The sequence below is a fragment of the Hylaeus anthracinus genome, unplaced genomic scaffold, assembly GCF_026225885.1.
Source record: "Hylaeus anthracinus isolate JK02 unplaced genomic scaffold, UHH_iyHylAnth1.0_haploid 12001, whole genome shotgun sequence".
In the NCBI taxonomy this organism is placed as follows: Eukaryota; Metazoa; Arthropoda; class Insecta; order Hymenoptera; family Colletidae; genus Hylaeus; species Hylaeus anthracinus.
Window position 1 is genome coordinate 628695 of NW_026534348.1, and position 25073 is coordinate 653767.

General features: G+C 37.8%; 1 protein-coding gene across 2 annotated transcripts in view; it reads left to right on the top strand.

Annotated features, from left to right (window-relative positions):
- Positions 1 to 25073, top strand: part of LOC128891098 (uncharacterized) — a 226616-nt gene that overhangs the window by 149343 nt on the left and 52200 nt on the right. For both annotated transcript variants that reach the window (XM_054150302.1, XM_054150301.1), the window contains 3 exons: positions 9125 to 9263; positions 18740 to 18889; positions 21797 to 21940. In XM_054150302.1, coding sequence (XP_054006277.1) covers positions 9125 to 9263; positions 18740 to 18889; positions 21797 to 21940 — 433 coding nt within the window. The remainder of the gene's footprint in view (positions 1 to 9124; positions 9264 to 18739; positions 18890 to 21796; positions 21941 to 25073) is intronic.

Here is a 25073-nt window from a genome sequence, read left to right on the forward strand (position 1 = left end):
TACCTATTCGTTTATTCACTTGGCTATCCCCTGTGCCCGACTTACAACTTTTTTCCAGCTAAACACTTTGCCGTTGGAATGGAATGTATTCACTTTACGTTCGAGGTCTTACCAGCTGCGAGGATTTCTCGAGGATGAAATTTTAACGGGGAATCCTAAGATTGGTCCAACTGTTTGATACTAAATTTAAAATGTAGGCTACTAGGGGCTACGAAATACGTACTTAACACCGGCAATAAAATGAAAGATCAACCTGTACTTTTAAGTGTTGATTTTTGTACAATTTCTCAAGTTTCAAATTATTATTTCACACAGGGTAAATTATTCCCTCCAAAAACTACTCAAGCACGCTCAATAATGACACCAATTCCCACAAGTACTTCCAGTATTCAAAAACAGCTGATAGAAATAACAATTCACGCAAGTACGTGGTAGAACAAGAACTTCTCTCTTTCATTTCACTTAGCACAGGGCGATTACCCCTGACGGCGTAAGCAACTTCAATTCCACTCGTTTACGTTTTTCAATGGGGCTTATCGGAAACGTTACACGGGAAACGTTATGCCAAATTCGGTAGCTAAGAGAAACGAAGTCCTCGAACGTCGGATGGCATCGCGCCAAAATACTCCCGCTATTCTGATTGCTACGGTAACATTTATTATTCCTGGCTCTGTAACCACGGGAAACGTTATTCGGATTTACGGGAACGTGTTGGGGGGAGGGGGGAGGGGGGAGGGGGGGGGCCACGTGAATTAAAGGTTCCACCGGGTGTATTCCCAAGAATTTTCTTAAGTAAACGAGATCTCTTTCGCGGGAACACTGGCGAGCCTGGTATTAAACGCGGGCATTAAGTAAAAGATTACGGTACGCAATTTTGCAGCCCTTGAAAAACCTAACGCTAGCGAGCTTTGAAAATTAAAACTTTCCACTCGGCCTCGTTATTTTCTGTTCACATTCTAACGAGGGTTTCAACGAAATTGGGTCTCTAACTGGGAGGAAACCGTGAATTCGTTTCACTCTGCGTGTTTTACCTTAAAAGTAAACACAGTTTCACAGTTAGAGTGGGCCGAGATTTATTTTTTGTAATTTTGTGCTAATTTTGTATTCTTGGCTCGTGTGTCATCTAATGTGTGATGTTCACAATCAGTATTAATAGTTATAACTAGACTGCGGATATTTATCCATTTTTGGCAAATGGGAATGTGAAGAAGTTTACGAAATTGTGCTAAAGTCAATAATATACCAAAATATAAATTTGCACAAACATTCCTATAACCATAATTTTTAATTGAAGTTTCAACTGAAATAATGGTTTTTAATACCATGTATAATATTTTATAGTAGCAATATATGACGATTTGAAAAATGATTAAAGAAACAAGTTTGAAAACACGATTAAAATAATAATTCTTTACACCACCATCTATCTGAGATAAACTAACGCAGAAAGCAATCACTACAGTGTTCTTCCTATCGCTTTACGAAAGAACGAACATATTTTCATTCATAAACTCTACACTCGATCAACCTAAGTTTGCATATACATTGGTTTCTCTTTGAGAAAAAGTTCGTTATTAAACGCGTTTTAATTTTTCAGCAAAGCGTAGAATTCAAATCAGCCTGGAGCATCCAGGCAGAGAAAGGGTTAAGGGTCGAAGATATAAAATATTCATAGTTCTATAAAAATTTATTAGAGGGGAAACTATATGTACGAAATGTTGGTGCTCGTATTACATGAATATACATTTTTTATTCAAAATGGCGGCCATATCGCAGAGAAGTGTTTTCTAGTTCTGGACACAGCGATGTAAACAATCTCTGTTCTGTCTTGATTTTCAATTACAATTTGACTATACATTATTAATGAATAAGTTCTTTATTTGCGCATTAAAATTCACTAAAATGATGGCAGTTTTGATTTCTTTTAGCGTTTCTCACCTACAACTCCTATGTCTAATGTTTCTTTTAAAAATAATTTTGTACAAGGTGCATCTATCGTTGCATAGTTTCAAAAGTGCACGTATACACAAGTGCAAGTATATCGTAGGTTGTATATTGTACTTTAAATCGTAAGACGTCTAGCAAAAATAAAAACTGTAATAAATACACAGATACGAAAGAATTAAAATTTAATTTTAATTTTAGATTTCTTGACAGTTGAAATCCTTAATTACGACGCAGTAATTCGTGACTGTACTCCAGACTTGGTCCTACTCCCCCTCCCCATCCCCCTCTATTTTCCCTACCAGCCTTTGGCACGCTGTTTTTCCCAGTGGAAGCGATTTTCGTGACCCTCTCGAGAAGTTTCACGTGTTCTTCGTTTCGGAGGAAGGGGCAAAACGAGATTTGGCAGACTTTCAAAATTCCCCTTTCGAACGACGAGATTGCTCGATGATCGTGTAAGCGAGCGTTCTTAACCACTAATGATCAGCGCGAACTTTCTTCAATCTCAAAAGAGTTTCCTTTCGAGGAAGCCCGAGGAGGCCTTTAAGGCGCATTTGCCCATGCAAATCGGCTTCTTAGTACCCCTTTGAAAATTCCAGTTAATTGGGAATCGATGGTCGACGCTCCGGTGTTCGAGAGCGCGAAAATCAAGCCGTAATGATCGAGTTGCCTGTGTTCTATCTCCCAAAGGGTATCTCCCGGAATCTCTTCAAACATTAACTCGAATTTCACGAGCGTAAATAAGTCATAATTGCTGGAAACTCGTCGGTTAAAATGAAGAAAGAAGAGCCATGCTTCTGGATGCAATCTGGAGAAGAGCTGAAATGTAGTCTCAAAGAGATTTGCTTTTTAATAGAGTACACAGATATTGATTAAATCCGTTGGATGCGTTTGCATGAAAATTCTCTAATTACATATTTCATTACATATTTTCGAAGATTATTCTTGAGTGCCATTTCTCGTTGTATCTCTGGTCTAGCCTCATATTTTATATTTTAACACCAAAACTACCGACGACCAAGTCATACTTACTGAAAATAATGCACCTGCACACACCCAACTCGTTTCCGCAACAAATATGTTTGCAAAATTTCTACGTCTCGTAGCTCGTGACGTTTTGAAATATCCCGAGGTAAGCCATTTCCAAGCAAGATTCGATAAATAACAGTTTTTGTTTTGACCCTAGCATTAGGGGTAAACGTGTTGCCATAAACGTTAGGCGTTATCACGAGTCTCCTGATCGAGCCCTATCTCGGTCGCTTCGTCCGTCCTGCATCCGGTCCAAGGAAAAATAAAATTTTTACTGTCTTCGAAGTGAACGCTTATTGGTATTATTCAGACCTTATTCTGTACGTAAAGGGAGAAATATGGCAGGGTTCGCGCGGTTGTAAAAGTAGGAGGATAAAGTTTAACGACAAACGATTCGGACGGAGGCAATTTCAGAATTATACTTTCAAAAACGGTACCTGTATCAAGAATTTTTTTCTTCCTTGATCGTCGATCGAGATCGTCCCATAGGAAAGGTGAGAGATTTGGGAAGTCACCCTCGGAATTCGTTGTACTTTTTGTAACCGGTACAGAATGCTTCTGGAGCCACTTTAAACACCTGTACGAATTTAAATTTATTTTAAACATCATTGACAATTCAAGGACATCAATATTTCAATAGAATGATACATTAATCTTAATTTATTTTTTTATTTTTGTTATAGAAATTTCTTTTTCACTTGTAAAAATGAATGAATGAATGATTCCAGTGACCTGTACAAATGCTTCACCCTGTATACTAAACAGATTGAAAATTCAAATCGACTAGGACGAAATGTCTCATCGCATCGCTTTCCTCGAAATCCCAGCGCCCGAAAAGATTGAATTCCTTTCCTCTGATTTTTTTCCTCTCGTTCACCGATACACTGTTCCCTTTTCTTCCATTCCATGAGATATATTTCGTCGACTGCGCGATAGTGATCGTAAACCGCGATGGAAGAAAGACTGTTTCCGAGGGGTTGATCTAGTATACACGAAATCGAAAATACATGGCGTTTGCATTCGTCGAGAGTGAAGTTTAAGGGAATGCTCTTTCCTTTTGTCCAGTTTCGTAGCAATCTTTGTGATTTTTTTTTTTGCAGCCACAGTACTTGTCACAGACCTTTGAAATTTTGTATGTTTATTTACGTAGATATACATAGCAGATTAAGATTCAAGAAGATTGATCAGGTGAAAATTGGCAGTTTAAGAAAAAGTATGTCATAAAGTTTTCAAAGACTGTCATCCAATTTAAACAAAAAAAAATGCATCTCGGCTTGAACGACAATGGAAGAGCTGAAGAGACTTAATAAATCCTCAGATCGTACGACCAGGTTTTGCAGTGTTTGTTATTTTTGTTGGAATTGCGATTTAATGCGCACTGCGCGCAATTTCACCTCCTTTCTTTCGATGAAATGTCTTCTGTTGGATAATTGGCTTGCACATAAGAATGGATAAAAGCTGAAGTGACTAGACGCCTTTTGGATCTAACGATTCGACATTGTCCCATTCAGTCTTAAACGCGAGCAGAATTATGCAAATAATGGCTAAGGATTCCTCGTTTATATTTATAATCTAGGTTGAGTTAGTAATAGCATAACGTATGTCATTTCTGTAAAACGCTTCTTTTGTATAATATTACTCGTTGAGGTTGTTATTACCTAAGTTCAGCGTAACACGTGTTTTAAAATAAACACAGTTTGAATATCATTTCACGCATAGCTATTTTGAGTGTAAAATTTTTTAACTGAATTCTGTTGTTGCCGTAACTGGCCACATATAAAACGATTTCCATCAGTTTCCAAAATAAATATTCGTTATAGGAGTTTTGATATCAAACAAAGCCTGATATATAAACATTTACGAATATACTAACATTTAACAACGTATCCGTGTTTTGTTCTTTTTTTATTTATCTGAAATCACAAAACGTCCAATCTGTACGCTTGAAACGTCCATTTTCTTTTTTTAACATTTGTGGAATGTTGGGTCGCGGTATCAAACATCGAATTAATGTTACTAAAAAATAACAATAAGGATATAGAATGAACGTCGGGAAATAAAAATCAATTGGTTGAACAGCCGTTCAGACATTTATCAAGCTTAACAATTTCTTTTTAATAAAACTACTCTTTGTACTGAAAATGTACGGTAATTAATTAAATCAGAGGAAGACACAGGGGTACAGTCTTAACACATATGGTTCGTAGCAGTTCTGTCTATTAGCATAATGGAATTTGCTGGACTTTCAACTGGCCACCAACGCAAGTAATGTTATATATGACATCGCGGGCCATCAGTGTGCTAAATGATTCGGTGAAGCGACACTAAATGGCCCAAATCCGATTGAGTTATGCAAAGCCGATTATATAAAATTAATTGCCCTGGACAGTCACCCAATTTAGTCGTTTCGATCGGAACTACACGATTTACAGACATTATTAGCCGTTCATGCATTACACTTCAATTTGTGAAATATTTAGTGACACTCCTGGATTCGTGCGACCTACCAATAATTACCTGTATTCGTTATCAATTATCGTGTTAAATAATCGAAAACATTTTTTTGACCAAATGTAGTTTAATTTCTGTCAAACTTCTCATTACAGTCGCGGTCATATACGACTGCAAGGGGTTAATTGTTGTCTACAGTGATACTTGCTCCCTACTTATATTCGATGAAAAATCGAAATGAAACAAGTCGAATCCCTCTATCGAACGATTTGTCGCCTGGATGCAGCGACAACGCTCGCCAAGTGAAAAAGTACAGAATTCAACGGCATCCGTGCTGGTGCTAAAACCGAAATGATTTTCCTCGCGCACCTGCGGCTCTGGTTGATTCCGATGATATCCTGTTTCCGGAACGATAGAGGAGCGTATCGTTAACCGAGGAATTAATGGGGCAAGGGATAAGCGTTCGAGCGTGTAAGGCTGAGCTGTGTGAGGAAGGAATAGGTCGAATGCAACCCCAGAACGTGTGCATCGATGTATACCGGAAATCGATTTCTCCCGCGGGAGATTTTCTCATTCGTACGTGAAATGCATTGAAACGCGGACAGGAAACCTAGAAACCCAATAATTAAATGCGTGCAACCTGTGAGAAAATATTCACCATCGTGTTAGACACATGCTTATCGAAGACTTTTGTAGAGAAGGATTTTAATGCGTTAGAATGGCGTAAGGATGGTTTTTTCATCGATCGTTTCGCGAGCAGGAATTTTAAATAAGGATGCGTTCTATGATTGAGAATCGTTTTGTTGAATATTTAGCTAAATAAAACACGCAGGTTTTAAGTCTTCCTTTGTGTAATATATTAAAGAAACAAAACAAGATTGAAATACAAGTCGTTCGATCCGTACGCTGTCGGATTTCTACAAACACTAAAGAATGCACAGAGTGATACTGAATTTTTTATGAAAACAGAATCTCTGGAATTTGTGACGATATCTTTCATTATCGAGATTACAAACGCCGTAGGATAAATTTAAAATACGGAATTTTTTTAATTAAAACTTGAATAACTTCTGTTTGCCCTTTTTGAGAAATGAAGTTCTCATCGCGCACATCGAGATTTTTATTAAACCAATATTTGTCTGTAAAAATATATATTTAAGTTCTCTGTCTATAAAGTTGAACAGATATTGTTTTTCAAACGGCGAGAATTTTCATCTTCATTATTATTTCAATTTTAAAAACGATGGAACTATAGTAAAAATTAGCTATTTCATGGTCGAACCTTCTTGCGAAGCGACTACTCATTTTTCGATTAAATAGCGGTCTTGATCTCGCTAAATACTACGAGCAATGTTTCAATTGCAGAACAATTCACATTGTGAAAATGTTTGAATTTCTTTCTCGTCGCGAATAAAGCGATGACTCCGTCCTGTAATGAACATCTCGGATACAGAAAAACTGTTTAATTTTCTGAGAATGGAAATATACGAGACCGTTACATGGAAAATGTCACAACGTACGGAAGGCTTTTTCCTCTTTTTTTTCGGTTCCAATGGTACAACAAGTATTCCGTAGAGCTCGTTGTTTTTATCACTGTATATAATTAAACATAAAAGAACAGAATTTACAGTTTTATATTTTGTAAAGTAAATTTTGTAAAGTTATAAAGTACAGAATGTCTGTTACAGTTCATAAATTGACTGTTTCGGCCAGCACACCTCGTATAATCGATATTTAGTGTTAAAAAAAAGTGGCAATATGAGCTGTGCTGAAGGCAACAAGCAGTGTTTGCTTTTAATATACTGCGCACGTTTCGATATGGTATTATTAAGGATTTTTGATATTCAAATATTTCCGAGGCAAATAAGCAGTGTACATTATCCTTCAAATGACGTACGAGATTGAATTATTTTCATGCCGCTTCGTCAGATCTCTAAATTAAATATTTTTGTCTTTGAATTTAATACAACCGTTGAATTATTATAATTTCTTGTTAAATTGAAATTTCGAGCAGTATACATCTGATTACATCAATTTACCAAAAATGCGGAATATTCTAACATTGACGGGTTATATTTATCACATGCGCCATGGTTCTCACTAAAAGCAGTCAATTATGTTTGTCGCGCTACAAATTCTGGGCCACTGAGCTCACTGCTCCGAGATCCTTCGGAGAGTTTCATTAACGATTTTCTCGTCGCTTTTGAAGTTGTTCAGTCGTGTAGTGCTCGAAAACATCAGGAAGCTATGCAAAATGCTAATTTCGCTATTTCAATTTATTTTTATTTATACAAGAAACTCTTCAGTTGGTAGAAATATTTTAAAAACCTTAAGCGACAAGAAAATTAACAAAAGAAAATATTGTTTAACCCAGAAAAATAAGAGCATCCTCTTAATTATACTTAACAGAGCGAAAGGCAGAGCTTCTTATACGTTCCAACAATTTAATTTGAAAGTTTAGAACAACTCTTTATCTCAGATTTTGAGGATTTTTGACTACAGTGCTCAGAGATTTTTACAAGAGATTCATTTGTCGACGATAATTACAGTCCGCGGAGATTTTCATAAGAAGAGAACCGCGAGCGACGTAGTAAAAAGTGAAAGAAAAACTTAAAGTTGTCAGATTAATTTCGATCAGACTTCAAAGCATTTCTGAGATTGTATTGCGCTCCCTACTGACACACGATGCAACCCGACTCTTCTCCCCTTTTTACCTTTGCTAACCCGTTGCTTACGCCCACCCCTCGTGCTCTGACTCTCTGTTCTCCTCTTCGTATCGTCGAATGACACGGTACGCCCGACAAAAGCGAATTAACAGCGCAAAAGAAAGATGAACGCGTCCTCGATGACACGTCCGCTCTCTAATGGAGTTTTTCCCCTTAGTAATGAACGGACTTTGAAAACTGATGCGCGGAATTTAAACCGATGAACAACGTTCGAAAGCATTGTTCACTGCCGTGAAGAGATTGGCTCTTGCGTAATGGTCGCAGAAATGCTCGAATTTTCGTTCATTTTTGTCGAGTAACTCGAATTGATAATGACTTCAGGAAATATTCAAACAAAAACATTTCTGTTTGATTTAACGAAACGGTGACATTAAATTGAATAACGATAATATTAATCATCAAAATAATTATGAAATTTGTAAATACAATTTGTTGAATACTTCCAAACATTATCACGATCGCCATTTGAATCGTACCGTTGACTCCGTGCTCTGCTTCTGATGGATTTCAAATGGGGAACTGATTCGATGCATCGGATACAATTAACTGAAGGGAATTGCAATTATATGCACGAATGTCTCCGCGTTTCGTCGGTTTCAGTTAACCACCAAGTCATTTATAACCGGAATGCGGATCCAGATGATCCGTGGTTGACGCGACATCCAATGCGTTGCTCGTGAAACTATAGCGGCTGATTCCCGATAACACATGGCAATGGAATTTAAACAAATTGTTACTACTATTTAAATGAATCAATTGCATAAATGCGTGCGTTATTTGAAGATAAATATTTGGAGATTGGATGAGTCAATGTCAACCTAATATTAATCTGAGAACTTATTTAATTTTTTATGCCCACAAAACCCTTCCTATCCTTTTGCAAAATGAATAAGCAAAATTGAACCGAATTTCTTAGATTAATTTGCCATCGCGTTTGTTCGAAAAGTGAACAGGTCATCTGAATGACGCGATAGTACTCACTGTTGCAGACGGTGGTGGAGGTTTGCCAGAAGAAGAGGAAGTGCACAGTCAACCCTGATCCAAAAAAGTTTCAAGGCAATCCTTGTCCAGGGCTCCCAAAGTACATCGAGGTCGCCTACAAGTGCTGCCCTTGTAAGTAATATTTCTGTATTCTTTTAACATTCGTGGAACGTTGTATCCGATTTTCAAACTACTCACGTGATTCATTCAACGAACCAATTTCTGAGTTGTAGTTAATTTTGCATTTTCTAACTGTTATAACGTAATCTTTTTCAATATATTCAAGAGATTATAGATTCTAAATCTTTGAGAGTTTAAACAAATCTTAATACAGCATGTAGGGTACCTTCTACTTATTTTAACTAGAAGTTGTACGAAGAAGTGAATGACCAAAAAAGCAAAAAACAATTAAAGTGTATTAGTGAGGTGCTCTCTTAAGTCACATGTCACTGTGTCCACGACTTCCAAATTAATTCTTCCACGGTGAAATAGTTTTCTGCAAATGTCTCTGTCCGTCGGTCGGTTGATTCATGACGATACAAGTTGGTTGAGAAGCTTCTTGCGCTAAAAATGGAGAATAAAAAGAAACAGACTTCCATCCAGTGGTAAGATGGCTTTGCAAGAACAGTAAAGGTGTATTCGAGAGGTGGAGGTACGAGTGTAGCTCCTCCAGGTCTGTTCTCGAAGCGAGATCGTTTTTCCTCGCGGCACTTATCGATGCCTTTTTACGGGGGACGTTGAACATTAGTCCAGTTCACCAACTACGCGAAAACCACGGATATCGATGTAGCTTCGAAGGAGATTCTTTGCTCGCCTTACACTAAATGGCGGAGAAACGCGAGGGATTCTTCTTCGACGTACTTCCGTTGATGAACGTCGTTCCGAGCGTGGCTCGCTTTCCCTCGAGCACCCAGTGAGCGATGAATATATCGCGATACGTGTATAAAGTTTTCTGATTTATTCTTTCAATTTACGTGAAAAACGAGTGAGGACGTCGGCGAAGATGACTGATCAAAGACGATGACAAAATGTTTGAAACTTTAACTGAGATGTGTAAGGAAGAGCTATTTGAGTACTTGCAATCCTGAGATGAATTATTTAGGAACCTCTTCTGGTCATGAATTTTTACTTTACTTTCAGTGGAAATGAATATTATTTGATTGTAATATGTCTGTGAATTAAGAAAGAAATATCTCGGCTGGCCAGATAATATTCGATCTGACTACTTAAAAAACAAATTCATCTTACCCAATGATGAAACGAAGAAAATAAGATAGAATATATATGCAGAAAAAACTGAGGTATTCGTACGAATTAAAATTGATTAAGAAATGGAATTTGCTCTCTAAATATACGAATAGTTGTAGTACCACAGTACGAATCACGTTTAATATCATCCCTTTGTTTTTACTTTCATAACTCTATCGTTCCTCAGAAAATGCATGAACTTTTTCGAGTGGTAATCTAATGTTTATCTTTTCCTTAAAATACGGGTTTCGCGTGGGTACGTCGAGACTGTAATAACGCGGATGCCCCGGCGTAAATCCTGTATTATTACGTCTGGGATAATGAAGTCGTACTTTTTACGCCCGGTTCGTCGAGACTTTTTAACATTCGTATTCCTAAGCTTAAGAGACACTCACATTTTTCTGCCCTCGGATCACGAAAAATAGTTTCGCTTTACGAGCCGCAATAAAGAACGAAATAATCGTACCGTACGACCGAGAAAATAAAAACTAGCCGGTATGGAAATTATTTTTCCAGAACTGTGTCTGTATTCAGGGTCGCGAAAAGTTAGCGTGCTTTGGATCGAACGACTGCATCAAACGTTCCCGTTTTCGAATTATTTCGTTTAAAGTAAATAGAAATTCAAGTTTATATAGGTCCACAACTGGAAAACATTTATGATGAGATATTATATACTAAAAGAAATAATATTACTCCAGATATAATGAAGAGATTTACTTTAAGAATATCCATTGAAGTAGCATGCATTTGACTAATGCAACGATAAAACACAATTCGATTTTATTTGTATTATTGTATTAGTCACACTAATGTATTGGTAGTATCTAGTGTTAGGAGCACAGTCCTGACCGACACCCCTAAGCGCAGGACACCTAGCTGCATCGAATTAACACGGTGAAACGTAAAAGTGACTGCGACACGAGCCGCAGAGGCGGGCACAGGCATCCATGGAGCGTAAAACACGGAACGGAAAGAATTACTACGTCCTCCAGCAAAAATTACTTCGGGCTTGTTACCGCAACAGGTTGTCGCGGCCGTATTGTAAATGCACGGATCCGTACGGCGGCGTTCCTACATTTAATATACATAGTTTACTGGCCGAGCAATAAAGAGACCGTTCTGTTTTACGAGCAGCTCGCGTTCCAGCGCGATAGCCCATTCGCTGTGACTTTTTGATTCCGTGACGCTCGAAACCTTTCGAATTTTCAGTTTTTCATACGAACGTCTGGAACGTCGCCATTTTTTTTCGAGCCCCGGTGGAAGAGTCCACGTGAATTCGTCCAGGCTGATAAGCCAGAAGTCACGACCCTAGAAGTTGCTCTATCGTCGCTAAAAAACTTTCACAGTTCCGCTGACTGGGCCAGTTTTGACGTTTTACTACCTCCTCCCGACTCTATACGTATATTTTCGAGAATGAGAAAAATGTTGTGACAGGAATATTGGTCCGAGCAGGTGCCCCGAGGCAGACAAGTTAGGTCACATTCCTTCTTTGCTTTGATGAGTATCATAACTGCAATCTTTCAAAATTTTTCTATCTTTTTGAACATGCTCTTACTAGCCATTCACTTAGCAGCTATTCCAGTGTGATATACATATACGCCAATTCGTATAAAATTTGTTTCTTAGAATCTACGAGGCCAGCTTTTGTCCCATTTAATCCATCGAGTGCATTATCGCATTTATTCATCACCACTTATAGTACTTATTGTCTTCGAAGAGAATACTGGACTCGATTACTTGACGCGTTCATTTAAATTCTCGTAAACATGGCTTCATTCGCATTAACATAGATTACCGCGCGTGTAAATTACTGCTTTTGCGATTTGCCCTACTCTCCTCTAATTTGAATATCGACAAGCGAATAATGCGAACGATAAACATGGAGCAATTGTTTGTGTCTAAAGTCAATCAATAATTAGCATTTACTCGATTACTTCATGAATGTTATATTTACATATAAAATTATGTTTGTCACTCATTCTTCTGAGAAACTGAATTTGAGATAAATTAAGAATTGTTATCTGAATATGTAAATGATCAATTTGCTATACAACTGACGTCTACACTCTTATGTACTACTGATTTCATAAGTTATTAAAGTAATTTCTCCATTACTCGGTGTCTCCTTTTCCAACGATATTCCGACGATACTTTTCAAGTGTTTATGTTTCAAACTTGCCAACAATGTCATTCAAAGTGAAATGTATTCATTGCACGAAATTAATAGTTTTGTTAACACAACTCCAAAGGTTAATGCTGCTAAGAACGTTATGTAAGCTAACCTGGGTGCGAGTAGCTTCTGCTTGTGACATCCTAGTGCCAAGGCAATTAAATCATTTCAAAGGAGGTTCAACTATGCCACCTGCGTTGATCAAACACTGCTAAGGAAACACACTCGTGGATATTAAACCACTCGCTGTACCATATTGCGTCTTGCAATTAGTTTTCATAATAATGGGTCAAGTTATTTGTCGATTAAAGTCTGTTAATGTGCAGATTCAACCAAAAATTTCATCCCGAATCCCAATGTGTTCAAAAATAATTACTCATTAGTAAATTAATTTTGAAATACTGAACGCGAACGATTATGCTAGCTCTGCTTAGCTCTTGAAAGACTGTACAAGGAAACTTTACACATTTTGTTTAAAATCACGTGTAATTTTATCTTGTATGTTATCTGCGAGTTTACACATTTTACTACGAATCTACCGAATTTTATTTAAAAGGTACCAAACGGCATAGTGTTCGATACACTGGATCATGGTTTACCTGCAGAAATTGGATTCACACGGATCGATGATAGAAATACGCATACGCGTGAACGAAAATCCGAGTTCCGTGCCGTAGGCGTGTAAATTGCTTTCGCGAGATTAATGTCACCGTGCTCAACGCGCTAAATCGCCGTTTAATTAAATAAACGACGTCGCGCAGAAGTGTTTTCGTCCACGCCGGGCCAGCTGGACGTCGAACGATAGTCGTTAGGTTTAATCATTCGACAATTAGATCAATCATTTGCCTTCGGTGAAACAAAAAAACTCAATGCAGAGAATTCTAGCGCCACAAAGTTCAATTACGAGCGAATCGTGGAATACAATTGTTGCGCAAATATCCGAGAAAAAAGTGTAAATAGCTTATCCAGCGCTGTGCAGCTAACGAGAAACTTGTTAACGATAATTTGATAGATTGCCTCTCTGTGATCAGTTTTTCAACTCATTGTTTTACAATTAACTCCATCATACATTTTTATGGATTGAAAACAGATTTACATTTGTTAGTGGAATTAACACAACATGCAATCGTTACTATTTTTTTTGTTGATATTTTTTTTAAACTAAATCTTGTTCATTTAATTTCGTTTTAAAAATGAATTTATGCTTGGTCATTTTTATAACCTATATATATATATAGGTTATATTAAACTCTGGAACGCCGGATGAATGCATTTCTGTACGTTTTCCCCGCAGTCATGTTATCAAGTAGATTCTCCGATAACTTTGCGAAAGAACCCTTCTTCTTTGGTTAAAATCTTGTCTTCGTGCTGGTGAAGTTTCCCGTCCAAGTTTGTATAAAATTGTAATTTCGGAAAGATTAAAATTTTCGATGAAAGGTGAAGGCACCCAAGACAGTGCTCAAAACTCGTGTCCTTGCGATTAAACATGGCGAGTACGATGAGGAAACTTGGAAAGAACTTTCTAACTGCGGGAACTGAACATTTACCGACCGACGCTGTGGAAAACGTCTAACGTTTGATTAAAAAATACGTTCGAGCATATTTCTATTGTTAAAAATATGCATTTAATTATATGTTTTGAAGAACGCAAATTTATAGTATTCCATGAGTTTTTTATGTTTATTAAAACTGTTTAATTCCAATTAGATATAACTATGCAGAATATCATTCAGAAGTAATTTAATTAAATTTAATTAATTTACTTGCAGTATATAGAAAATATTAGACGAATTTTATTATTATTAAATAGTAAAGTCTTGATTTTGTTATCAGCTTTTGAGTATTTGAAGGCTGTTAATTAAACAAAGGTTTGTTTGGTACGACTAGTAATGCATCTAATTTCTTGGAAACCATACAAAATATAAAATTAAGGAATCCTTTGAAAATTGAGGTCTTAAAATTGATTGCATTTGTTTAATGGATCCCTGGACCGTTTACTTAACGAGAGTTTTTCTTCACTGGCTGCTAAGAACTGGATTTCAAGTTCTCTTAATTATGTCTTCAAAGTAAACGGATGTTGGAAGTTTTTACCTGAATCAGGATTCAATTGCATGCACCTTCTGTGCTTCAATCCCATCCACTAGCAGGGTCTTCATTAATTCTGTCTATTAAGACGTCTGTTTACTCGGTTGAATTGAGTCGAGAGTGTTTAAGATGAAAATTCACGTCAAGTGTTTTCCTTCCTTGAAAAAATGAATGTAATTACCTACCTTCGTGGGATTGCGGTTGTATGAAACGAATCATCACGATGCGAATAGTAGTATAATTAAGTAGATCAAATGTATAAAAATACAACAGTATATTCACTTACAAGAGCATCAAATAAAATAGTAATTAAAATTCAGTTATTGTACAATATATGAATATAAATAAAAATAAATAGAATTATATGTCCCAAATTAGTCTATTGCAAGGAGTACTAGTCAAAGTATATTTTAATAAATTATATACTAATAATGTTTTTGTTAACCTTTTGACGATAAATTATGTTTATTTGCAAACGTATTCAAAGGGGTAATTTGAGTGTTTGTACTTTAAGATTCAATTAATTAAATTAAATTACTCTGACCTTTTTTTAACTTTATCAAATACAGAAATATTATCATAAATTATAAAGCTTGAGCATATAAAGACGATATACTGTTTATAGGAGTTACTGAGGAATCTATAAATGTTTATCAACGAGGTACTCCTTTCGATGAGTATTCTCGAGCATCAACTCGATTAATGTTCTCAAGCATTAATAGAATTTCATGTTTCCGAGGTAAATATACAGTTGAGAGAGCATTAAGAGGGAAATTCGAGTGTTTAAACGTTCCAGGAGAGGGGAAAAAGGCATAGTTGAACGAAGCACGTCTGACTTATCACGCGTAGGTGCAATAAGTGGCACGTGTGTCGTCGAATGGCTTTGCGGCCGACACGTGAGGTGTGGGGCTGGCTTTGACACATAACGTGACACGTGCAATATGTAATCGTCGCGTTGACGCATTGCGCTTGCATTACCGTAATTATCGTGCATCCCCCCCCCCCCCTCCCCCGGTCTTTGCCACGATATCTACGGATTGGCTGATAATATCTCTTTACGAGCTCAATAATCCAAGCTTTTCTATTTGTTACGTAAAATTGAACAAATAATTTATGCATTATATAAAATGTCTTGGTGTGGACTGCATTTATAACAAGTCTAAAAAAGATACGAATTAAAAGAGATAGCTATTGTCAGTCGTGATTCGCATAACGACCTTCTACTTGAGGAACATGAACCAAGACAAAGATACGCGCTTAATCTTGTCTTCTGTCGTAGACAAGTGAATCGTCGTCACAGCGGTTCACGCTCGGGCATCCGCGAAAACTGAAGGTTCCATCGAAAGTGGGTCAATCGAAGAGGCAGCCGTTTGCTGGAAAAGCTCCGAGCCAGGTCCATTGTCGCTTCGAGTGGTCGAGCATGCTTGGCGTCGAGAGAATTACCTCTTATACCCATTCCACTGTGTCTTTTTTCGAGACCTTCTTGCCAATTAAAGCTCTAGACTGAGCGTCTCGCTCGAAGCATTGCTCGATAAGGAAGTTCCTGGTGGCGGTTCCGCTTTCTTGCGGAATTTCACGAGCCATTGATACTCTTAGCTTTGATGAGCCCCGTTGTGTTACATGCTCGACAGGTCACTTTAACATTGGCCAGAATCCTAAGCTGTTAATTCAGGAACCTGGAGCTTCTGAATTTCGTGTGTACTATTCAAACAGGTTCAATTTCATTTTCTTTTTTATTTTCGTTTTTTGTGGAACATCACGTTTCTGAAATAAACGATTTGTTGGTTTATAAAGTCAATGATGCGAGTCATAATTTTTCTGTATACTCTCAGACCTGGGGCGTTGCCGCGACCACGGTACAAGTTCGAAAGTCCGCGAAGGAAGAGCTCAGCCGTAAATCGCCAACTCAATAAAGCAGGACATAACACTTTGTCTCAGGTATAAGTGCACTTGGCGACTTCCGAAGTGAGCAGGCTATAGCGGTTTGTTTCGCGTAAGAGGGGCTCGCGCGTTGAAAGTTGAAAGGTTGCCCGCGAGGGCAGGGACCACCGCCCCCGCAAGGCAACCGACCACGGCAAACAACGACCATACGTATCAAGTTCCAGCGGTGTTTCATCCGCTTCCGGGAACGAATAAATTCATTCAAGCTGACGCGACGGTAACGACGTTATTAGCTGCATCCCACTGGCAGACGGAGAAATTGTTTTGTCTGTTTTCGTTTTCGATTTCCAGGACATCTTTAAGCAAATAAATTCTAGTCCAATCATTTTAGGTATAACAATAGAAATATCTACTTAAATTCTACTTTTCGACGATGGCCTTGTTTATTTTTAAGTAAATAAATACCTATTCATTTCAAATGTACGTATTTCTAGTGTAGGAATAATTAAAAGTTAAATTTTAGTATTTCACGAACGAGCATTAGAAAGTAACCATTTTGTCCAACCATGAATTTAAATTTCCAGCTTACAAAACATCAGCATCGCGTTCCCTCGCGAGTGCTACAATTTATAATGAGCAATTACGTGAAAGTTTCGAATGTAACTATAAGGTACTTAAATAACACACTCTGAAGTTCCCAGACAGGATTATTAATTCGACGTAGATTTAATATGTATATTTAAAATTTATGGACTTTTACGACGACTTCTGAACAGTAACTAGTAGCTGTACGCGGAATACGTAACTAACGATCAGTATGCGGTATGCGGAGTTTTGTCAAACTCTGTATGCAGGAAAACGTTTTGCATTTTGAGTGGCCGAGATAATCATCTTATTCATGATATTCAGTTACAGGGTTTATCGAAATCTCTACTGCATTCCAGCTGTGATTTATCCAGATTATATAGACAAATTGTTTTTCTTATTGCGTGCCTCATAACGTTATCCAATAGTGTACGATGTAACCTACGTTTTAAGTCAGAAAATATATTTAGAGAAATTAATTTTTTTCGTGGCTATAAAGGTTTCATTTTATTCACTGTCTGAGGGATGAAATTGGGAAAGCGTCCTGCTATCTCCAACACCCCACCTCCGCATAAGTTCCAAAGGTCTATTATCGAGTACGTTCGAAGATAAAAGTCTAGTTCCTTTGTTCGTTGCATCAGCTTCATATGTATAACATTCCACGAGATATTTTTATGCGACCACCGCGCCATAAATTTGATCTACTGGCACAATGACCCGTCGCGGTCTCCGATAGGGGTCCGCGACCGGTAATTCTCGTTGGAATTTAGTCGAATGTGTAACTCGTACGTCGACCTCAAGCAAGAACAGGTGAAAATCCGTGGAATGTCGTAACCATGGCCCCCAGCAAGAATGACGACGCGAGGACACGACGATCGCTACCGCAAAAACGCATTATCGGCAGCTGGAGGGGACGCCCGATTCGGTTAGGTTCGTTGAAACCTCACGTGCACCGTGAACTGTAACGAGTCGATGTGGGTTTTATCGAAACGAAGACGTCCTCGCAAAAAGCGTCCCTATTTGTACCAGTCCTCGTACGATTTCATTGGACGCGTCATGTGCACGCGCTTGGAACGAAAATTATCGCGGTGTACATGGCTACTGGCAATTTTGAAACAATTACGATGAGACAATCAACTTTTCCTTAGACTGTTTACTATCGTCGATCGAGGTTTTTAAAGCAAGCTGCAATTGTTGAACTTTTTAGGGGAAAGAGAATTTATATTTCGTGGATTAGATAAAGTTGGTTTTTGTTAGATGAGGGTTTTTAATTTTTTAAATTTTATAAATTGGACATAATATGAGGTACGTGTTATTACTGTGCTGGTATAAAGTGTTGTATTACTAGAACTATTGAACGCAATGCATAACTGTTAAGGGTATAAATGTGTTGTTGAAGTTATAGCCTTAATTCTATTTTAATAATTAACAGTTAATAGTTAACAGTACAATATCTTAAGTATTGGAAATCTTATAGAACTCTTGATCACCATCGAGCCTGTTCTTTTGATTAAGCGAAGCAGTAATGGAGCGGCATCGTTAAAGTTGAAACTCGAAGATGTAATTACGTTTTATGCGATGCGATGGTAAAAATAGAAGAGGAGCGGCGAATTTATTAAAAACTTCTTTCTTCTTCCAGATGAGTTCAGGAGTAAGGTTGCCTGTGAAAATGACGTCATCAATCTTGACTGTCATCCTGGACAGAGGGTAACCATTTTAACCGCATCGTTCGGTAGAACGGCACACGAATCACACCAGTGTCCACAGCCGCCTGGCGTGAAAGAAGAAAGTGAGTAAATTTCATTGCATTCGTATTTTTCAACTAAATATTGCTTTCATAAAGAAATCATATCATGATATAAGAGTGTTCATTGTTTTCTTCAAAATAATATCATCACAAATTCTTGTAGTTTTATTTCACTACTGGGAAAAAAGTAATCGCGAACGAATAATAAATAAATTGAATGTAAGCACAGTCTAAGCTTCATATTGTTGAAAAGATTAGTAACACTGTCAGAGGTTAATGTTTTAGTAATTTCATTAGATATTGTTTCCGAGACGATCAAGTTCCCAGGATGGATAATGACTGAAAAGATATTCGGAACTTAGGTCGGTCATTAAATGTTTACGCGAGCGTAAACATTTATGGTTGTGCTGTTACAGAAAGTATATATAGGGTATACAGTTTAATGTCAGCTTATGAATCTCGAGGAGCAACTCAGTTTAGCACAAGTTTCGAGATCACGCTATAAACTCTTTAATTTTGATAATACGTCGTAGATCAGTCTCACTTTACTGCTTACCGAGAATTCAGCCACCAGCGTTTGAAAAATTAAATGTGTACTACGATCCTTTATGAAATTTTCAATTTTAGTGTCATTGCAAAGACTTGTATAAGACAGAGAAATTTCAGAATAATTCTACCCTGACTCTTTAGTATATTATTACACATAAAAAATGAAAATTTTTATTTCAATCTATTGAATAAAGTAGATGCGTGAATTTAAAATATTGAATCTCATCGAGAGGTAAATCACACATTGGAAGTGTAAAGGTCAAATAAAGAATAAAAATCTTGAAAATTTGCGTGTTTGTATAACGCTACGATATGTTTAAGTAGACGAATACGTTGGATTTAGTTTAAAAAGATGTTTAAAATAAGTGTGGAATATTTTTGGAAAGTATTAACTATGAAATACCTACAGAAAAGAATGAGAGTATAGATGAAGAAAATGTAATAAAAAATAATTTAAATATTTCTTCTCTGCATATCTTTTTAATGATTGCGCTACGAAAAGAAAAGAAATAAATAGTATTTAAAGTTCCTTTTACATTCGACATTTGTATCTATCTGTGTGAAATGCAAGAATTTCCGAGTTCTTTACGAGGCACTGAAACTATGGCTGGGGTCACCATCAACCCCTTAGCAACGATATCGGTACGGCACTCCCGCGAGAACACCCTCGAGAACATTGAAATGCCATTGGTCACGTATCACTTTCTGTAAAAAGGATCCCATTTGACTCGCTGACTTCAGCCTCTTTATCCTTTTTACCATTGAAACCTTCTACAAATGTTTCGGATTATCTGGCTCTCAAACTTTTAAATTGTAAGTTTTGACCCAGAAAAAGGATTTCAAAGTGTCCTTAAAATTCAGAAACATCCCTCGAAACCCTTCTTCCCGTAGAATGAAGAATCCAACGCATTTCTGGTGGTCCCTAGTGAAACGCTGACAAACGAACAAACAAACGGCAAACGGCCGCATTTGCTAAATGGGTAAAAGGACGAACAGTGTAAGCAGTTAATCGACTGTGCATTCGAATGATAAAGATGGCGTTCCAGTTGAATTGTTTCGCAGCTCTTGCACAATATTTTTCAAGGACCAGTACCCATTTGACTGTCGAGTAACGTTACAAACTTGACTCGGAACGATTCGTCCATCAATTTTCCGACGTCGAATAAATTCTGTAGTCGATCTGGGTCTTCTTTGGGGTCGTCTGATCGTTCTGACCAATTCAAAAGCTTCTTAATGTTCTTGGGGTCAATCAATCGAACGTGACAGTGAGGAACAATGACGTAATAGACCGTGGAATGAACTCGCATAACATCGTTGCCGGTGATATTGTATCAATCTACGTGTTCCTTCATCCTGTGACAGATTGGACTGGTTCTGCCACGTCATTCGCACAAAGGTGCTGTTAGGGTGACCGACGAGAGCCAGGGGTCTGACACATTGTAACATTATTAATATACCATCATCGGTAAGGGTTGCTCTGCTTAATTTATTAGACATTGAATATCTATGAATTATTCAATATTGAATATTGAAATATTAAATATATATTAATAATTACCCTCCCGCGTTATCAATATATGTATGAGCATTGGTTCGGTTGTTTGGTTTAATTTATTAAATATTTAAAATCTATAAAATATTGAATAGGGAAGATTGGATATTTAAAATATGAGTATTTACTAAATAAGTTCGATTCAATCCATTTATCGAGGATTGATAGAAATTTATAAACCCCTTTAAAGGAATCAGAGTTATAAGTTACAGTAAAATAGTATAGAATATTTCTAACTTGTGAAGCAATCAGAACGTATATGAATAAAACATGTGTTAAGCAATAAATACCATGCAAAAAGTTTTCCACTTATTTTTAAGCTCCACGCTATGAAAACTGCTTAAGCAAATATCCATGAAGAAGTGTCTGCACATATATGCATAAATTATATTTATATTCATGCTATACAAAATATGAAGGGAATAAAATCCACGTGCAATTACGAAGCACACAAAACGTTTGTTACAATATCTATTAAATTAACGATGTTACGATAAAGACTGACCCTTGTGTTAATTATACTCACTCAAGTAGTTTCGATTTCCTATTACTTTATGAATTCAACCATGAAGTATTCACAGTATGTTCAAACAGTATGATTAAACACTTTCGTGCTTTTCAGATTCGTTTGTCAATGTTCGATTCGGAATTCGGGTCGAATGTCGGGTTATTAGTCACGGATTGATGAAGTTGACACATCCCATTCCGCGTTGTAAAGTACACTCTTTAAACCGGCATTCAGGTTCTCGGTTGACAAACGATCCGCGCGATTTCTGGCAAATTGAAAAACCATTTTTAGCGAAGCTCCGTATGGACAGGGTGAATAAGTCAATTTCGCCTGGTTACAGACTGCATGGCGTCATATGCGACGGAAACTGTGAGGCGTTTGTGCCACGGAAAACGACGTTGCTCCGTGGTGGCAAACAGTTCGACGTTCGGTGAACCTTGCAACCTGGATACCAGAACTTACTTGAGGGTCGTCTACACCTGTGGTGAGTTACCAAGTCTCTTCATACATACATACTTACATGTTGTCGCAATGCTCTCGTCATTGAAATATTACATTGGAATAAAGTAGAAGCTTTTGAATTTGGAAATTCTAATTTAAATGAAACGTTGTTAAACAAATTTTACAGTATTATATTCCCTTTAAACGAAAAAGCTTTTTATACATAAGGTTTTATAATAGAGCAACTACAAGGGATAAAATTATATCTATTGTAATATTACAAACATCGTTCACCAGCAAATATTAAATGTATAGATCAGAGTACATTTTCGCTGTAAATATTTTTATCAACTGAATATACCGCGAGAAACTTTTTTTTCTGCCTCCATACCAGACATTGGTATTAGAAAATTCTCATTCGTTCGATGGAATATTGTTTTCGGAGCCCGAAATTGGTTCCCCGATGCGATAACGACTCTACTCGCAATCGCTAAAAAAACCAGGTCATATTTGGACATATTTTTCGAGTGATCAATGCGGCGGAACATTTGTTTCCGCGGAACCTACCGTGTGCTTGCCGTGTTCCCATGAATTTCATATGAAACCGTTCGCTCCTGATAGAAAAATGTTCGTCGTTTTGTAATAAATCGCCACAAATTTTTAATTCGCAGGTGAAAATCAACGCGCAAATGAAACATCGAATTCAATTCGGAACGCGAATACAAAAAGTTGAACGGTCCGCCATGCACGCGAACAATTTTAACGGACAATGTAACATCCGCGGTGCATTATTCACTTTTAGGGAGTAATTTAATCACACGAATTTCAGGGGATGCTTTTATTTAGTCGTCATTCCGTTAAACACAATTTGAAACGATAATCATAATGTATTCCGACGCGTTGACGTTGATTTCTTTTTCGTTGCTGGTAATAGATGTTTTAAAATACAATAGAAATGCAGCGTTTGGGTGTTGGATTTTTTAACAGTTTTGATTGCTTGTTTTTGGTATATTAAATAGAAATTAGAAACAACATAAAGAAATCACAAAGAGTTATTTACAAAATGCGAAAACATCGATGTAACAAGTACTAGACATGGAATGAATGTGCTGTAAGCCACCAAGATATATTTTGCAACAGTGAACGGGCCAACGTTGTGAGGACCAACATGACGATTAAAAAATGGCTGGTATCTCAATTTGTGGCCTAATGACCGAACAACGCAATGGTCGTTTATGGGTTGAAGGTTCGCGTCGATCCCATGAATTGACCCAAAAAGCTCCAGGACGATTGACGCGAGCTCTCGCTCGCGGCAAGTTCCACTGTTGGCTTTTCACTCCGGATGGCTCGCTTCTGTACTTAATGGCCAGTCAGTTCGAGCGAAAGGACCAGCTTAATAGCCATTGTTTGAAGCGGTGGGAAGTGAATAATGATCGGTCGCATGCCACCCCTAGGTCGTACCGATGCTAACCTTCAATACCTCGAATACCACGATTTTCGAGTACGCCAAATGAGAAGGGTTCTTTCCTAGCTTTCGCCGTTTGTTTTCCAGCAATTATTTCAATAGTTTTTGACGAGATCCAGATGCTGGATGCTCTCGATCAGCCATTACTGGAAATAGTAGTCTAACCCAGTTACACATAAGTATGTGGACACTTCCTTAATGGAAGTAAATATTTAATCAAAGTTACGAATCTATTTATGTTGCATAATTTTTGTCTAATATTACATTAGTAATGATAAAAAAAAATCCGGAGAAATGACTACATAATGTTAAAATTTCTTTTACCAAACTTGGATGCTATCCATTATTTGTGTCAGAATCAATTATTCTCTCTGCACAGACGTTGCATGTCTATGGTACACGAAAGAACACAATATCCACACAAACTGTAGCGATATAATATTAAAATAATTCCTTGGTTATTTATTCAATTTGAAAACCATCGTATCTTTAATTCTGTTTATCTGAAAAGCATTAAAAATTCAAGGCAAAGAATGAATGTACTCTACAAAGTACAGTATAAGAAATTAAAATACACGTGACCAACAGATCCAAAGGGATCAATCGCAAACGACGTTAAAGCTCCAGCAAACTTGAAAGAACGACAAAAGAACATAAGGGAAATTCGGGGGGCGTTTCGGACGCAGAACCCAAGAAAACGAGCCCTCTAGATAGCCTTTCTGGCTTAGGACGTCAGGTCTGGTAGTTTAGCTCGCGACAAAGGCGACGTGAAAAGACATCAGGCGACGAAGGGCATCAGGAAAAAGAAGACCGTGCGCGAAGCGTCTCGACAAAGGATTGCGTAAAAAGCACGCGGGCGTCGGAATTTCGTAATCTCGGTCTCCGTGCCGCGGAGCGTGAAATTTTCAAAAACAGCCCCAGCTATCTAACCGCGGGCCACTAACGACTCCCCCGATAGTATCGTTCGCCATCTAGCCGGGTGCATTTCCGCGCAAAATTCCAGAATAATGATACCGTCTGGCCTTTAACGACCGCCATGTCCGTTCGACCAAGAATTCGCCCAGGCATCGAGCGTATACAATGCACCGTAACGAGCGGAGTCCGTTCCTTGTAACGCAAAGTTATTTCATTGTGCTCGCGAGCCGCGCCGCGGAAAAGCGAGAAGACTTGGAATCTCCACCACCTCCACCCCCCTGGATCCTCCGTTCTCCTGCGTTCTTTTCTTCCTAACTAGGTTGAGAACTCATCCGGATCCTGGCCGTGGACATTTTTAATGGCACTCACGACCACTTTTCCGTCGCGAACAGTGCAACATTGTAGCAGCCGCGACGCCGAGTAACGACCGCTCCGCTCCCATTGTCGGGCGTGTTTACGGCGTCGCATCGAGCGGAATTGCGCAGGAAAAATAAACGGGGAAACGAGGCTCGTTACCGTCCCAGATGGTGCTCCGCTTCGGCTATCGGAGTTGATCATCCTCGCGCTGACTTCGCGGCGAATCGGCTTATGGGGCACTCTATTTTTTCTGGCTCAAAACGTACATTTTTGTTTGTATGCTCTTATTGCTGATGGTTTTTCAAGAGTTTCTAAGAAATTACATTTAAAAAATTGCTATACCGTAGAAATTGTAACTGTTTATATCATGCATAGGTTGATTGAATATGGAACTTTATGGTGATACCCTTTCATTTTTGAGCCAAAATAGATTTTGCTT